General features: G+C 47.4%; 1 protein-coding gene across 2 annotated transcripts in view; it reads right to left on the minus strand.

The window, feature by feature from the left end:
- RFFL (ring finger and FYVE like domain containing E3 ubiquitin protein ligase) overlaps window positions 1-17831 on the minus strand; it is a 92554-nt gene that overhangs the window by 17287 nt on the left and 57436 nt on the right. Inside the window, exons 2-3 of one of the 2 annotated variants that reach the window (XM_073558939.1) lie at window positions 10573-10748; window positions 7867-8196 (exon numbers count right to left, since the gene is read on the minus strand). In XM_073558939.1, the coding sequence (XP_073415040.1) occupies window positions 7867-8196; window positions 10573-10740 (498 nt within the window). In that variant the 5' untranslated portion in view covers window positions 10741-10748. Of the gene's footprint in view, window positions 1-7866; window positions 8197-10572; window positions 10752-17831 lie in introns of both variants that reach the window. The other variant, XM_073558938.1, reaches the window with a different exon arrangement.

The raw sequence follows: 17831 nt of genomic DNA on the forward strand, positions 1-17831 counted from the left end.
AAGTGCGCCACTGGTGCTAGGAGAATCTTTTTACCCAGGCTGCATCTGCTGAAGCCAGCGTATGGACATTTGTAATGTTTGGAGAATGTGTGCCGGCTGGACCAGGTTCCTGCCTTGCATACCTGCTCCGTCGATGCCTGGTGCCGAAGAGCCCAAGAGGCACCCACAGGTCGAATTGAGTGCGCTCTGATCTCTGCTGGCACAGCTGCGCCTCCGGTGTGGTAGGATTCCTGAATCGTCCGCCGAATCCACCTGGCTATGGTCGCTCTTGAGGCAGCAAGTCCCTTCCTGCGACCCTTGGGGAGCACGAACAGCGTGTCTGTCCGATGAAAGGATGCCGTCCGTGACACATACCTCCTGGGAGCTCTCCCCAGATTTAACATATGAAGAACCTTTTCCACCCAGTGTACTGGTGCCGGGAAAGAGGAGGACAAGGCAATATCCTCAATAAAACGAAATGAGGAAACTACCTTCAGCAGAAAAGGGGGAGCTGGCCTAAGAACCACCTTCTCCTTGTGAGCTATCAGGAACGGAGCTCCGCAAGATAGAGCTGCCAGCTCCGGGACCCGCCTGATTGATGTTATCGCCACGAGGACCACCACCTTCCAGGGAACGTATGTCGCAGAGACCTCTTGTAGTAGCTTGAATATAGCTCCCTGCAGAATGCTTAGGACCAGGTTAAGGTCCCAGGTGTCCCGAGGGGGTCCTATAGGGGGTACCAAGTGTGAGACCCCCTGGCTGAAGGTCTATGCCTGCAGACTGGTAGCAATTCTGCACTGAAACAGGACGAATAAGGCAGATATCAGTCTCCTAAGGGAACTTGGAGCCAAAATGTTGGGAATAGAGAATCTCAGTGGAGAACGACCGTGGTCCTGACACCATGAAAAGACTTTCCTCCAGGTGTGGTGGAAAATATGTGCCGAGGCGGGCTTCCAGGCACTAACCATTGTAGTAACCACATTGCGTCCGAACCCAGCCTAGGTCAGAATCCCAAGATTCAACGGCTAAGCCGTCAAACACAGGGCCCCTGGGTTCGGGTGGTAGATCTGGACCTGGGAAGGTAGGTCTGGGCGCTCTCGCAGTCGCCAGGGAACGTCAGCGAGTAGCTGCACCAGGTTTGCGTAGTACGCCCGCCGAGGTCAATCTGGGGCCAGTAGCACCACTGGAACCTCCTTCTGCCTTGATCCTCTTGATGCTCCTTGGGAGTAGCGGCAGCGGGGGAAATAGGTATAGGAGGCGAATACTGGTTCCATGGCAGAACCAACGCATTCCCGGCGATTGCCTGCGGGTCCCTGGACGGAGGCGACCAACGCGACCACCTTGGCGCCTACCCCGGAGGCCGTCAGGTCCACGTACGGCGGGCACCAACATCGGCATATTTGCCGGAAAATCTCGGGGTGTAGTGACCATTCCCTGGACACAAGACCCTGCTGGCTGAGGAAGTCTGCCGCCCGGCTCTCTACGACCGGAATGTGGACGGCCGAGATCACCGAGTGGTTCCTCTCGGCCCACTGAGGGATGTGCCTCACCTCGTGCATGGCTGCTCTGCTGCGGGTGCTTCCCTGGTGATTTATGTTTGAATCCGGACGGGGAGGCCTGCTAGAGGATAATGAAAACGTTGCGAAGCCAGCCGGATTGTTCGAATCTCTAACAAGTTGATTGGGATGCGTGCCCCCTGCGGCGACCACCGTCCCTGGGTCGCGTGATGGTGAAAAAAACTGCTCTGTAGCCGAGGAGACCGGCGTAGGTTGTGACCACCAACCCCTAGTCCGGGGGAAAGGGTTTCCCCTGAAGACGGGAGGAACTGACTGTCCTCCATCCAAGTGCCTGTCTGACCTCCCTCGACAACCGGCACTGGAGGTCGAGTGAGAACGGGTTCTTGTCCCATGATGCCAAGAGGGCGTGCTGAAGGGGAGAAGATGGAGTTTGGACAAAAGGAGTTGCTCCCATTGCTGCCACTCTCTTCCCTAAGACCCTCATGCAAAGATGAATGGTGTGAGGGACTGGCTGGCGAAGTATCTGGACTCCTTGCCGAAGAGCTAGGGCCTTGTCTCGAGGGAGGATTACCAACCCTCGGGAGGTGCCGAAGATCATCCTTAAAAGGGAACTCCTCTGAGCTGGGACCGGGGATGATTTCTTCAGGTTGACCAACCACCCCAAGCAGGCAAGAGTATCTAGCGTTGACGCTCTCCTCGCATGCACGATATGAAGGGCCCCTGATCAAGAGGTTGTCCAAATGAGGCAAGACGACTATGCCCCGGGAGTGCAGGATGGCTATGACGACTGCCCTGACCCCTGTGAACACTCCGGGGGTGGTAGGTAGCCCGAAGGGGAAAGCTGCGAAGCTGCAAGTGTAGGCCGTTGATAGCGAAGCGTAGAAATTTCTGATGTCGATAGAGGCCAAATATTCCCTGTTCTATGGCAGCTATGACCGAGCGGAGAGGCTCCATCCGGAAAGGTCTGACCCTGACAAAACTGTTCAGAAGCTTAAAGGTCCAGAATGGGCGTGACAGCCCCACTCCTTTCGGGGGCCGTGAACAGGTTGGAAGAGAAACCCTGACAACTTTCTCCTTCAGGTACGGGGATGACCACCGTTTTGCCGGAGCAATTCTATGGCCTTGAACAGGGCCTGTGCCCGGGATTCCATTTTGGAAGGCGAAAAAGCAAAAAAAAAAAAAAATCGTCTTGGGGGCTGTGTGACAAAGTCTCACTCGTCCCTCGAGGGTACCAGCCCTTTACCCATGTGTCACGCACGACGGATAGCCAGACATGGTGAAACCAGAGTAGGCGACCGCCAACTGTACTGGTGTCGCCCGGAACTTGCCATGAGTCATTTGGCTGAAGATCCTTGGGACCTAGGTCCCCTTGATCTGGGCTGTTGGGATCACATTCTCTCCAATGGGTTGGCTCTATATGAGACTTGATGATCCCTGTCCTGGTTGGGGCGACCTGCTCCTGCCCCCTATGGAGTCAGAGATAAGCTGGTCCAACCTTTCACCAAATAGGCGAATACAGCCACACTCAGCCTAGAATGGCCGGTGGCACCCAAATAGGCGGCCGCTCTGATAAGGTAAAGAAGTTTAAGGACTTCTTGGAGGTTGGATCTGCACACCAAGTCCTCAACCACAGAGCCCCTCTTAATAGAAATTGCATTTGCGGCAGCGAGCGCTGCGCAGCTAGCCGCATCCAAAGACGCATTTATCAAGTAGTCTGCGGCCAATGCAATCTGATTAGCAATATTTGCTACCTCCGAAGGCAGGTCCATACCCAGCAAGGCTCTGTTTAATGATTCAGACCAAGAGCCCATAGCCTTAGCTACCCAAGTTGCTGCGAACAAGGGAGAGACTGATCCCAACGCGTCAAACACTGAGCGAGCCAGGTTCTCTATGAGACGGTCGGTGGGATCCTTGATAGAGGAACCATTAGGTACGGGCAACAGGGCTTTTGAGGCCAAGTGCAACACGGATGGATCTACAGTCGGGAATTCCGCCCGCTTTTTACGGAGATCAAGGGCCAACGGGTATCTCCTCAAGCGTTCTCTGGCCTAAGAAACGCCTGTCCGGCCGTTTCCTGTGTCATTAAACCCAGGGTGGGCGACAAATACTCTATGAGGCCGCTTGACCAGCTTAAATGACCCCCTGACAGTTTCCTGGTGACCCGGAGTAACTAAGACAAGGGGCTCGTCCGAGTCGTAATCAGAGTTCTGCTCGTTATCGACTACTGGCGAGGGCAAACGAGAGGCAGAGCTCACGGATGCCGACAGCCCGGGAAACGCTGTGTGGATTCGTTTCCCCCGCGTCTGCCTAGAGAGAGAGCGGCCCCTGCAGGCCGGTGGCTCCTGTGAGGTGGAGGATCTCTCTAAGACAGGCGAGCCACTATCCCTGCCCCTATCTGTGGCTTAAAGGGACTCGATTGCTCTCGTAAGCGAGGCCATGGACTGCGAGAGACAGAGCCCATTCCGGGTGGTCGCAGGGGAGGGCTCGCAGACTTCACAGATTTTTGCATGTGGGAAGGCGGACCGATACGAGGTGCACGCAGCATAGAGAAACGTGTGCGACTTAGCTGTTCTGGACATGGTGGCCCTGCTAGGCGATATGCCTGCAGGGTCCTACTCCTTAGCCTCTGGCAAAAAAACAGAGGGTGGCCTTCCTCCATCGGGGGTAGCACTTACCCTAGTCCTGGATCCCCTTTAGGCGTCCAGCCTGCCGAACCGCTGCACCCTTTTCCAAAAAGTGCGCCTCGGCGTGTGGGCGGTCCTGCAGGGAGAGAAGGCGCCGCTGGTGACGTCCTATGGGCCGAGCTCCTGCTCCAGGCCTAGCGCTGGCTGAAGCCGGGGACTAAATTTTTCGGCACCCGCCCGAGGCTCCGGGGGCGGGCCTGCCGAAAGTACACGCGTCACGGGGGCGGGGCTTCCGCCCGCGGCCTAGTACCGGCAGAAGCCGGGAACTAAATTTACAGCGCCCGCTTGAACACGTGGCCAAAAAACAGAGGCCTGCCAGGACATGAACTTCCGAGCGCTACCGCCGTGGGGCCACATGCTGGCGCCCGACCGTGCTACAGCCCAGGGGAATGCCGACCCTAGGGGTTTCAGGAGGTCTCCCAGCCCACCTCCTTCCGCGTCTCACCCCTGGAGCTCCAGCTGATCCTCAGGTTAGGGGGGGAAGGGGGGCTACATCCATGTTAAGGACGGTGCAGGCACCCTAACTCCATCTTTCCCTCCAAGCGATGAGGAGAGGGACTGTCCACCGCCTTGCAGCACCGCAGTCTAGCATTGGTGGTGCAGTGGGGGCCGCACGTACTATACTTGTGTCTCTGTACAGCCTAGGGTTTCAATACCTTAGGGTGGTCAGGGCTAAGTCCGGCATCATGTCCCACGTTGCGGGAAAGGATACGTGGAGGAGACACTCGCACATGCTCGCCCATTGTTGGTTTGGGGAGATCGGACCCTTTCAAAAGGGTCCGTCGCCCCTGTCTCATCTTCATGGAAGGAAGAAGAAAGTCTGGGAAAAACCAGACATGCCATCATGTCCCACGTTACGGGAGAGGATACGTGGAGGTGACACTCGCACGTGCTCACCCGTTGTTGGTTTGGGGAGATCGGACCCTTTCAATAGGGTCCGTCGCCCCTGTCTCATCTTCATGGGAGAATTAAAAAAAAAAAAAAAAAAAGAGGGAGTCTGGAAAGAGACCAGACGTGTGTGCTTCCTAGGACACCAAGCAAGAACTGGTTCAGCCTGCAATTTTCATTCACTTAGTGTCAAGCCTCCTGGCGGCAGTAGCATACACCCACTGTCCTGTGTCCCTCAATGAGGCGAAGGAGAAATGTGGATTTCTCTGTAAGACATCAGATCGCAGTTATCAAGTCATCACGTTATTCATCTTTCTAAGATCTACATGCCCATATAGATGGCATAGGAGTGTTCAGCCTACTTCTAGATGGCCTTTAAACTGTAAAGATATCATTACCTGATCTGTAACAAAAAAATCAACTTGAATTCTAGAGGTGAAGGGTCTTGGGGCATATCTATTATACAGATCAATCAAAATTATAATTGTAAAAAACTTTCTGCTGTTCACAATAAACCTATCAATCAATCAAAAACAATTTTAAAAGCTCAACACAATTAATATTACAGGTGGTTTCTCAACATTCAAAACAAAATGCCACTTCAGACTACTCTGTATTTTTCAACCCCTTCAGGACAAGTGTCTTTGGTACTTAGTAGAGCACCTCCGGCTGATATAATCTGCTGCAAACGAAATGCATAGACAGGCACTAGCTTCTGGCAGAAACTAAGAATTCTTGGCCATTCCTCATCAGTAATTGCCTCCAGTTCATGCACCACATTCTTCCAGGACCTCCTCTGAAACTAACATTGGTGCACTTTGAAGTATGTTTGTGATCATTAACAAATACAAGTTTTTTTTGTGCATTTTGGTCCGTAAATTTGTACATCTAAGGCTAGTTTCACACTAGCGTTTTTGAGCGCAGCGACGGCCTGCGCACAGCCGCCGCTAAGCCCCGCCCCTGCCGTGCCTCCGCCGGTAGCTCCGCCTACCGGCGCATGACGCTGCATGCGCCCTGCGTCCCCTATCTTTATCACTGGGGGCACAGGCCGTGCGCAGTATGCGTTTGGCGGCACATGCGCCTTTTTGACGGTGCGCCGGCGCAACCAAACTGCAGCAGGTTGCGTTTGGCGCAGGTCGGCGCACCGTCAAAAGGACGCATGCGCCGCCAAACGCATACTGCGCACGGCCTGCGCCCCCAGTGATAAAGATAGGGGACGCAGGGCGCATGCAGCGTCATGCACCGGTAGGCGGAGCTACTGGCGGAGGTGCGGCAGGGGCGGGGCTTAGCGGCGGCCGTGCGCAGGCCGTCGCTGCGCTCAAAAGCGCTAGTGTAAAACTAGCCTTAGAGATCCATCTCAGAGACCATTAGTGTTTAGCATGCACCTAATTGTGTAAACTGAAACCTCAGTGCCTCCTGCCACCAAGTATTGCTGCAGGTGTTTTGCAATCACTCAAGTGTTGTTTGATCACCTACCTAGTCATTGTTCCTTTAACCCCTTAACAACCGCCGATATGCATTAAAACGGCGGTCGATAAGGGGCCTTATTCACTCACTGCACTTTTAAAACGGCGTACAGGAATAAGGGTATAGCGCCCCCCAGTGTCAAATTGTCTGGGGTTTCAGTTACTAGCGGTGGCCAAAACCCCGGAGAACATGATTGGGGATGGTTTTTCTTGTCCCTGATCAAGTACAAAAAAAAAAAAAAGTGTGCCCGCTATTAAAAACATTTCTCTCTTGTCTGGCATGATATACATGTCAGAGAGAGAAATTAGGTCTCCAAGCCCCCCTGGTACCTCCAGCTCCGTACCCGGCCCTTCGCCAACACTTCCTGGAAAAATAATGGCGGGGGCATGTGCAGTGTGCCCACCGAGTTCTGCTGGCTGGGATCTGCCCACCGGCAAAAGCGGGGATCTTTCTTATTGTTCATTTTGACCACTGTGATAGACCTTATCACAGTGATCAAAAGCCAATAATTAGTATGACATCCCCTTAGTCACATTACATTTTTTATTTTATCATTTTTATTTCCATCATTCTTTGCCTTTAGGATTGGTGTTAGGCTAGGGTTAGGGTTGCAGTTAGGCTAAGGTTACGGTTAGGCTAGGGTTGGGGGTTATAGATTTTTTCAAAAGTTAAAAAAAAATAATCATGACAATATGACAACTAGTGTTGAGTGCAAGTGTTACTCAACTCTGCATCAGGGTCACACAAGCACCTCAGATACTCGGTGCGTACCCAAGCACCCCGAAGCGAGCACTAGTGCTGAAAACTAATGACGACATTCAATATGAAGACCTAATGTTAACAAATTCTGTGTAGTACCTTTGGCTTAAAATTCCTCACTATAATCCTGGATAAAATCCTTGAGGGGTGTAATTTCCAAAAATGGGTCACTTGTGGAGGGTTTCCACTGTTTACGCACATCAGGGGCTCTCTAAAAGCGACATGGTGTCCGCTCCCAATTCCAGCCATTTTTGTATTCAAAAAGTCAAACGGTGCTGCTTCCTTTCGAGCCCTACCGTGTGCCCAAATAGTAGTTTTCCCCCACATGTGGTGTGTTGGCGTTCACAAGAGAAATTGCACAACAAATTTTGGGCTCAATTTTCTCCTGTTGCCCTCAATTTTTTTTCAAAACAGATGTTACATATATGAAAAACGGGTATCTGAATGAAGACTAAGATACAGCATAGCGGTCACATATGCACTATAGCCACGAGGCATAATGGAATCTATAGTGGTGCACCCAGTGACCAAGCCAGGGTCTTCGCAGCACATCAAGCACTTTTATCACTTACTATTGGAATGTCTTGATTTTCCTGCATTTCCATTGAACCCGTCATTTGGTTGTTCTGATTGGATGGAAACGATGGAATATTCGTCACATCTGGATAGGAATCAGGCCTTAGAGTCAATACAAGCTGCACCAGGTCTTCTTTCTCCCGGCACAAGTCTGTGGGTACATCTCTCATTGATAAATAATCACGAAGATCCTTTACTTTGAGTTTGAGTAACTCCTCTCGGGTGAAAGAAGTGGAGCGTATCCTTCGGCACAGCTGACAAAGGCCATCTTGTAACTGTGCTACACACATGGTGCAGAAGTTATTCCTACAATCCAAGCACGGAATCTAAAGAAAACAGAGGAAAATTAACCATATATTTAGAAGTTGGTGCAATATGGGGCAGACGTGAGAAGAGCAATACATTCGGGCAGTCTCACTGTATGGAGCGACTTTACTAGGATATTGCTTCCAACAAAGCATGTGAAACTCCTCACAATTACAAGCTACAGGTCAACGCTATGCACTGTTTAACAAGGCTGAGGACGCACAACAGTAATCCGATTGTCACAGTGACATCACTTTGTCTGTGACTGCTGAACAATGCATGGTCGGAGCGACTACTTGGGTCAGCAGACCACAAAACCAACAAAGACGTGTTTCTGTAGAGAACGACATAACAATGGTTTTCACACAGATTTTATTTTCAGGGGACAAAGGGTCTTTATTTAGCCAGGCCAAGATACAGTAAGTAAATGTATGGGGCACGGAGTCCTAGAACAAATAGAGAGTATAATGCCGTAACAATCATTATTATTAGAGCAATAAATACTAATTCCAGATTAACAATAGAAGGGGGGGGTGTCATGTATTCATTAATACAATAACTCGTTATTAAATTGCTCAAAGCAGCACAGTGGCTCAGTGGTTAGCACTGCAGCCTTGCAGTACTGGGGTCCTGGGTTCAAATCCCACCAAGGACAACATCTGCAAGGAGTTTGTATGTTCTCCCCGTGTTTGCTTGGGTTTCCTCTGGGTACTCCGGTTTCCTCCCACATTCCAAAGATGATATGATAGGGAATGTAGATTGTGAGCCCCATCAGGGACAGTGATGAAAATATGTGCAAACTGCTGTGGAATAAGATGGCGCTATATCAGCAAGCAAAATAATAAAATTAACTAGTCTATCAGTCAAGTTTATTAGCAATTTCTGTCCATGGAGAGAAGATTTCACAAAATAAAATATAGTGGCATAAGTGTGCACCTCTTAATGGCCCATAATCCATTTTTTTTTTTTTTAAAGGTTTCCTGGGAATATCAAAAATAATGTGTTTAAATACTTTCCAGTAGAATTCCTGAATATTTCCTCACTCTCGGTGTTCTGGTGTCCCACTACATCTCTATTTACTTGTCTCCATGATAATTAGTCATCTATTAAAGGGATTGTCCATTACAGGACAACCCCAGCTTCATCAATTCAGGATCACAATTAAAATAAAAACAATGAATACTCCCTCTCCCTCAGCGGTGCCGTTCACGTAATGTCTCCTCCTGCTGTTCCCGGAGGAGGATGCGACATTGTTGTGTCACATGCCCACCTCAGCCAAATCAGCAGTCGCTGTTTGGCTGCAGTTCATCACTGTTCCGTCAGGGCGGACCTCCGCTGACAGTATAGTAAAGGCTATTATACCTATAAAGAGAAAAAAAATCAGACAAACGGATCATTTGGAAGTGGTCTCTTAATTTTTGCCAGAGCTGTATATATGGGCATTCAGGTCAATGAAACTCCACCGAAAAATATTTTATTTGTTAGGTCATTCCCAAGAAATCAGTGGTTTTTACTTAATATGCAAATGATGCATTAAATGCTTTGAGTGTAACAGAGCAGTTCCAGAGCCTTTCCCTTCGGAGATTGTTTTCCTGCTCAGAACTAGCCACTTTGGCTTGATTGACGCCTCACCATCTGTGTGACATCAGGCAAGAAGGTCAGACACTGAACTATCAATCAAAATAAAGAGGTTAAACGGAGGCAGAGGCTAAGCAGGTTGGTGCCAAGGAGAACAGCTAGAGGCAGAGGCTCTGGAAGCACTTTGTCATGCCCAGAATATGTATAGCCTAAATTGCATATGCATTAAAGAAATGATTTTTCATGAATGCAGCAACAGATAGGAGATATAAAAAGGTGTCAATAGATTTAGATTTCAAAGACTTGTATGCCAATATATGCAATTTGGGGGTTTGATCTTACTGACAGATTCCATTTAAGGACAAGAAGGTTCTACTAGAGGGGTGAAAAGATAAGTAATCACTCCTTGCATCTAATTAGAACATTGGCTAGCTACAAGACTCGGATGTTTACTGACATCTGGATTGCAGAGAATTTTGACATTTTGTTGTTTCTACATTCTGATGTTCACGTATCTACATGTAGATATATAAGTGCCATGTATGACATAACAAATTTTTAAAAATTGGATGAAGGTGTCCATGAGTGAAATAATTTGATTGTAGAAGTTTGTCAATAGCGTGAGAATTGCCCGACAGTGAAAGGGTTACCTCTTGATCTTGAAATAATGATCTCTTGAGGGTTCACCAGTTGGACACCCTTTGATTAGCGTATATGCAGGGCTCCTCCAACAAACAGCCCTCTTGTCTAAGAGTCACCTGTTTCCATACACCCGAGTTCTACCCAGTCTAATGAATAAATGCTACCTAAACGCTTACTTTTCGGCTGGTGCTTTGCATCCTGGTACCACAAGCTGCACAGGTAGTTTCTGACACTGGAGGAGATGTTCTGATGTTTTCATGGGGGCGATCAGGTGTTCTTGCATTCTGGGAGGCCCCTTCAGCCTCAGCATCGATGCAGAACCAGTTACAGCAAGCGGCCCACATAATCACACCTGCTAGAAAGGAGAATGCAAGCTTGAGAACACGGCTTAGAAAATGAGCGCACACTAACAAGGAAAGAAGATAACCCACTAGATTACAAATACGAAAACAATTCCAATGCAAGACGGTCCCTACCAGAAATCCCCAAAGTTTCTCCTCCTTAAAAGTTGGAAAATATTTCTTGCGCACATACTATAAGTGACACAACAATTAAGTGTTTAAAGGTCATCATACAGGTGAATGCGTTACTGACAGTTTTTAGTATATGAGCATGTAAGATTCTGCTTAAACGAAAAAGATGGTAATCACATTGCAAAGAGGGGGCTTTCAATATTCTTTTACTTAACACAGAGGACCTCATCCGAATGGTGCGTCTCCATCGATTCTGGATCCGTTGTTCTTTTCCTTCTGTGCCCCTCCATTCCAAAGTTACCGTATGCCCTAGTTATAAAGGTGCCACTTTACCCTTTAACCAACTGGGCGTATACTACAGAACTTCTATGTGGGCGTTGGCTTTTTGTCAGACCAATCAAAACACGGCTGCGCCCGAGCGGTATACGCAGAGATGGTTGAATGGAAAATTTGCACCATTATTACCAAAGGGTATAACTTTGGAAAGCAAGGGGCTCAGAAGAAACAGAAAAAAAAAACTTTTCCAAAATCAGTGGAAAATCCTCATTTGGAGGAGGTCCTCATGTCCTATCTAGGTATCGCTCCTGAGTTAGGGTCCCATTACACTAAACAATGCACCAGCGATCCCGACGATACAACCTTGTCAGGATCGCTGGTGCCTCGCTACATGATCGCTGGTGAGCTGTCAAACAGGCAGACTCACCAGCGATCAGGACAAGCGAGGACACTGGTATCAAAGGTTAATATCGGGTAACTAAGCGAGCGCGTCGCTTAGTTACCCGCTGTGCACCTTGGATACCTGCGTGCTGGCGCCAGGAGCTGGTATCCAAGGTAAATATCGGGTAACTAAGCGCGCGTCACTTAGTTACCCGCTGTATACCTTGGATACCAGCTCCCAGCACGAGCACGCATGTATCCAAGGTACACAGCAGGCAACTAAGCAAGGTGCGCACTTAGTTAGCCGATATTTACCTTGGATACCAGCGTCTGCTTACAGCGCTGGGAGCTCGCTGATCATTGCTCTCCCGCTGCCACGCAGCGATGCGCACTGGCCAGCGGGAGACCAACGATCATAAAATGGCCCAGGACACTCCTGCACGATCAGTGATACCCGGGGGGGGGGGGGCGCGGTCGCTGATGCATGTCACACACAGCGAGATCGCTGTTGCATCACAAAATCAGCTATCTCGCTGTGTGTGACGGGGCCTTTACTGTCTCGGTTACAGTGTTTATAAGCCATCTTTACAAGCAAAGCTTTAGGGCAGAAATCTCCCATTGTTCCTCGCTTACTCAGTGTCAGCATAGAAGGCTAACAATTAACTGCCTAGTGTATTATTACATTTTAAAGATTACCCATATACCTTCTCTTCATTTAGATCCTCTCCCATCCCTTGGTAAACATTTCTCTTTACCTCTTTACCCCCAAGGGTGGTTTGCACGTTCATGACTGGGCCATTTTTTACAATTCTGACCACTGTCCCTTTATGAGGTCATAACTCTGAAACGCTTCCATGGATCCCAGTGATTCTTACATTGTTTTCTCGTGACATATTGTACTTCATGTTAGTGGTAAAATTTCATTCATATAACTTGGGTTTATTTGTGAAAAAACGGAAATTTGGCAAAAACTTTGAAAATTTCACAATTTTCCAACTTTGAATTTTTTATGCCCTTAAATCACAGAGATATGGCGCACAAAAAACTTATTTAACGTTTCCCCCATTATTCACAAAGAAGGGACGTCTGTTCTTAAACTGAAAACATGCAAATATCAGCATGAGCATAGTCCAATAATTTATGGTTCAAATCAAAGTACTCAAATCAACAAATGTGAACATGGGCTTATATAACTATTGTCCAGTGCACGTCATAAGAACCAAAACTGCAATTAAGTTCGTTTAAAAATCATATTTATTATTATATAATAAATGAACCAATTTAATACAAAATTATACACAAGATGCCTCACAAAATGAAAAGCCACCAAAGCACAACAACAAGCATTAAAGGATATACATCAAATTTAGACCACCAGTAAGATTACAAAGTACCTACTATAGCAATCGTTTTTACATTTAATGAAGAAAGAATTTTTATACTAGTACAGCATGTACAAAAGGAAAACAGGTACCAGTGCTTTAATGCTTACTTGTTTATGTGTTTTGGTGGCTTTTCTTCATTTTGTGAGGCACCTTGTGTATAATTTTGTATTAAATTGGTTCATTTATTTTAATATATAATAATAAATATGAGTTTTAAACTAACTTAATTGCGGTTTTGGTTCTTATGATGTGCATTGGACAATAGTTATATAAGCCCATGTTCACATTTGTTGATTTGAGTACTTTGATTTGAACCATCAATTATTGGACTTTGCTCATGTTGATATTAACATTTCCCACATTTACTTTACATCAGCACAATTTTGGAACCAAAATTTTTTTTTGTTAGGAAGTTATAAGGGTTAAAAGTTGACCAGCGATTTCTCATTTTTACACCACCATTTTTTTTAGGGACCACATCACATTTGAAGTCACTTTGAGGGGTCTATATGATAGAAAATACCCAAAAGTGACACCAAAAAGTGACACCATTCTAAAAACTGTATCCCTCAAGGTGCTCAAAACCACATTCAAGAAGTTTATTAACCCTTCACGTGCTTCACAGGAATTTTTTGAATGTTTAAAAAAAAAAAAAAAACATTTAACTTTTTTTTCCCCAAAAAATTACTTCAGGTCCAATTATTTTTTTATTTTACCAAGGGTAGCAGGAGAAATTGGACTTCAAAAGTTATTGGGCAATTTGTCCTGAGTACACCGATACCTGATATGTAAGGGGGGAACCACTGTTTCGGCGCATTGCAGAGCTCGGAATGGAACGAGCGCCGTTTGACTTTTTCAACGCAAAATTGGCTGGAATTGAGATCGGGCACCATATCACGTTTGGAGAGACCCTGATGTACCTAAACAGTGGAAACCCCACATAAATGAGCCCATTTTGGAAACTAGACCCCCCCCCCATGGAACGTGTCTAGATGTGTGGTGAGAACTTTGAACCCCCAAGGGCTTCACAGAAGTTTATAACGTACAGCCGTACAATTAAAAAAAATCATTTTTTCCAAAAAAGTGATCATGTCACCCGCAATTTTTATTTTCCCAAGGGAAACATGACCCCAAAAGATATTGTGCAATTTGTCCTGAGTAAGCTGATACCCCATATGTGGGGGTAAACCACTATTTGGGCGCATGGCAAAGCTCGGAAGGGAAGCAATGCCATTTGACTTTTTTGGCTGGAATTGAGATCGGACGCCATGTCGCGTTTTGAAAGTCCCTGATGTGCCTAAACAGTGGAAACCCCCCACAAATGACACCATTTTGGAAACTAGACCACCCAAGGAACTTATCTAGATGTGTGGTGAGAACTTTGAACCCCCCCCCCCCCCATGGGCTTCACATAAAGTTTATAACGAACAGCCGTAAAATTAAAAAATCATTTTTTCCACAAACATGATCTTTTAGTTGCCAATTTTTTTATTTTCCCAAGGGTAACAGGAGAAATTGGACTACAAAAGTTGTTGTGCAATTTGTCCAGAGTACGCGGATACCCCATAAGTGGGAGAAAACCACTGTTTGGGCCCATGGCCTCTGGATGATATCATAGAGAAAGCAACTAATAAAAAGAAGTCTCTTCAGGAACCTAGGAAACGATTTTTTCACCTCCCTCCCCGTGACCAGTCCTCCCAGAATTCACGGTTCTCCGGTCGGGGGCCGACCCTTGAATTTCATAGATTGTTGCAATCCATAACCTCAAACCAATGGGTTTTTTGCACCTTTCACGATGGACTGAGATTGAGGTTCGAGAGTCCTCCCCCTCAATGCCTAAGAGTGACGTCCTTGCAGGCGTACCTCCAAAAATCCTTGCTGTCAGACAAAGATACTTCTGCAAGGCAATCTCCCCAGTTCCACGCTGTGCGTGACTGCTCCCGTCGGGTGTCGATTGCTGGGCGGCTTGGAGAAGGTCCGGGACCAGAGTGGGAGACCAGCGGGCAAATCGACGGGAGATATGCAGAGGCCACTACTCTCGCCTCTTCATAATTGTAAAACCCTCAGGAAAGCAGGGTTATAATAAACTTAAAACCCTTGAACCAAGTGGTAAAGTACAGATGATTCAGGATGGAGTCGGTTAAGTCGTCAATCCCCCTCATAGGACAAATTGGGTGTTGGCCACAATAGACCTGAGGGACGCGTACTATCATGTCCCGATTCATCCAGACCACAGGGAATTCCTCAGGTTTGCGGTTTTCCAGGGTCCCCCGGGTCATCCACTACCAGCTCAATGTCTTGCCGTTTGGGTTGTAATCAGCGCCTCAAGTGTTTACCAAGATAATGGCAGAAGCAATGATCTTCATTTGCCAGCAGGGGATTTGCATTGTCCCATACCTAGACGACCTTCTAATAAGGGCTCCATCCATGTCTCGCCTGAACCAGGACGTAGGAAAGTCCTTGGAGATTTTACAGTCCTTGGGTTTGATCCCCAACCTGGAGAAATCAGGCCTTCTTCCTTCGTCAGGGAAGAAGTTCTTAGGGATACTCCTGGACTCAGGAAGGCGAACATCTTTCTTACCCAGGGAACGACAACTCGACCTTGTTCAGAGGTCCTCCAGGTTCGGAGACCAGAGAGCACCAACCCAGAGACTCAATGTCCATCCTAGGTTCGCTTACAGCGTGCGTCCAAACTGTTTCCTGGGCTCAAGCCCATACTAGGCTCCTTCGGTCCTATGTACTCCGGTGTTCGAAGTAGTATCGGAATACTCTGACCAAGAGAACCCCTCTTCCTGGTCATGTGAAGGCGTCTCTCCTATGGTGGCTGGACTACCAGAACCTCCAGTGGGGCGTCAGCTGGGATCAGCTCTCCCTGGATATTGTGACCACAGACACCAGTCTCTTTGCCTCTGGTGTCAAGGTGTGGAAATCCCGAAATGGACACTTTTTGCCAGCCGTCAAAACACGAAGGTGGAAACTTTTTTCCCTCAGTCCCACCGACGGAGCGTGGGGAGTAGATGCCTTCTCCCATCCGTGGCAGTTCAATCTGGCTTACACCTTCCCTCCAATTCCCACGGTAGCGAGTACACTGCAGAAGATACGGGCAGAACAAGTCACTACAATCCTAGTGGCTCCCTTGTGGCCAGGGAAAAGCTGGTACGGAGCCCTACGGAACATGGCTCAGGAAGGCCCAGTCTCCTTTACTAAGACCCTCTACTGCACTCACACCCGCACAGAATGAACCTTGCTGCTTGGCTACTGAAGCCGGAATTCTAATGGCTTAAGGGCCACCGGCCATTCTAGGCTGAGCATGACTAACGCCATTTACGGGAAGATTTGGAAAATGTTCTTATCTTGGTGTTTCCTAAGTGCCCTGGACCCCCCTTCCATCCTAATATCACACAGATCTTAAAATTTCTTCAAGACAGCTTAGTTCTAGGGCTCACTCCTAGTACACTAAAGGTACAGGTATCAGCTCTTAGTTCATTTTACAATCAAGATCTGGTAAGCCATCGCTGGATCAAGCGATTCATAACCTCAGCAACTAGAATCCGTCCCAGACTCCGTGGTCAGTTTCTCCGTGGGACTTGAACCTAGTTCTCAAAAGCTTGACAAGGGAACCGTTGAGCCACTGTCTTCCACGGCTCTGGAAAACTTAACACTAAAAACTGTGTTTTGGTAGCAATTACTACCGCAAGGCGCATAGGAGAATTACAGGCCCTTTCAATACAGGAGCCATACTTGACCATCACGGAAGATAGCATCTTCCTAAAGTTAAATCCCTCCTTTATGCCTAAGGTAGTCTCAAACTTTCATAGGTTGCAGGACATTGTATTACCTTCCTTCTGTACAAACCCCTTCCAACACGAAAGAAGCCTTTCACACCCTCAATGTCTGTAGAGTAGTTCTCTTCTACCTCCAGCAGATGGAGAGTTGGAGGATTGACCAGATTTTATTTATTCAAATTTCCGGTCGGAATAAAGGCAAAAAGGCGGCAAAAATTACAGTCACGTACTGGATCAGGCAAGCTATCAGCCTCACCTACTCGTCACAGAATGTTCCTCCTCCTAGATCTCTGAAAGCCCACTCTACTCGTTCAGTATCAACATCATGGACAGGAAGAGGGAACGCATCTTCTGAGCAGATATTCACAGCCGCCACCTGGTCGTCTGTACATACATTCAATAGACACTATACACTAAATTTCAACAGGGATTTAACGTTTGGCAGATATGTTCTGCAGGCTGTAGTCTGTAGAAGGCGATAAGACAGCAAAGCGTTTCAAGTTGCCCTTTCCTAAGTTCAAAATGTACGGTAATTAAGAAATGGCAGTTAACAGGAACAGTGGAGGTCAGGATAAGGTCTGGAAGACCAAGCAAAATTTCAGTGTGAGCTGCTTGTACGATTGCTAGAGAGGCAAATCAGAACTCTCGCTTGATTGCAAAAGACCTACAGAAAGAATTAGCAGACTCTAGAGTTGTAGTTCATTGTTCTACTGTTCAGAGACACCTGCATTAATATGGGCTTCATGGAAGAGTCAACAGAAGAAAACATCTTCAGCATCCTCTCCATAAAACCCAGCATCAGAAGTATGCAAAAGAACATTAAATTCGCCTGATACACTTTGGAAACAAGTCCTGTGGACCAAAGAGGTTAAAATAGAACTCTTTGAACACAAGATAATTTCAGGAAAAGAACATCTCATCAACCATTAGGCAGATCACTCATTCTTTGGGGTTGTGTTGCAGCCAATGGCATGGGGAACATTTTCATGGGTAGAGAGAAGAATGGATTAAATGAAATTTCAACAAATTCTTGATGCAAACATAACACCATCTGGATAATGGTCCTAAATACAAGGCAAATCCACAATAGACCACCTCATAAGGCGCAAGCTGAAGTTTTTCAACGGCCCTCACA

This window comes from Dendrobates tinctorius, unplaced genomic scaffold, assembly GCF_039654945.1.
Source record: "Dendrobates tinctorius isolate UK_male_01 unplaced genomic scaffold, ASM3965494v1 ptg000263l, whole genome shotgun sequence".
Lineage (NCBI taxonomy): Eukaryota > Metazoa > Chordata > Amphibia > Anura > Dendrobatidae > Dendrobates > Dendrobates tinctorius.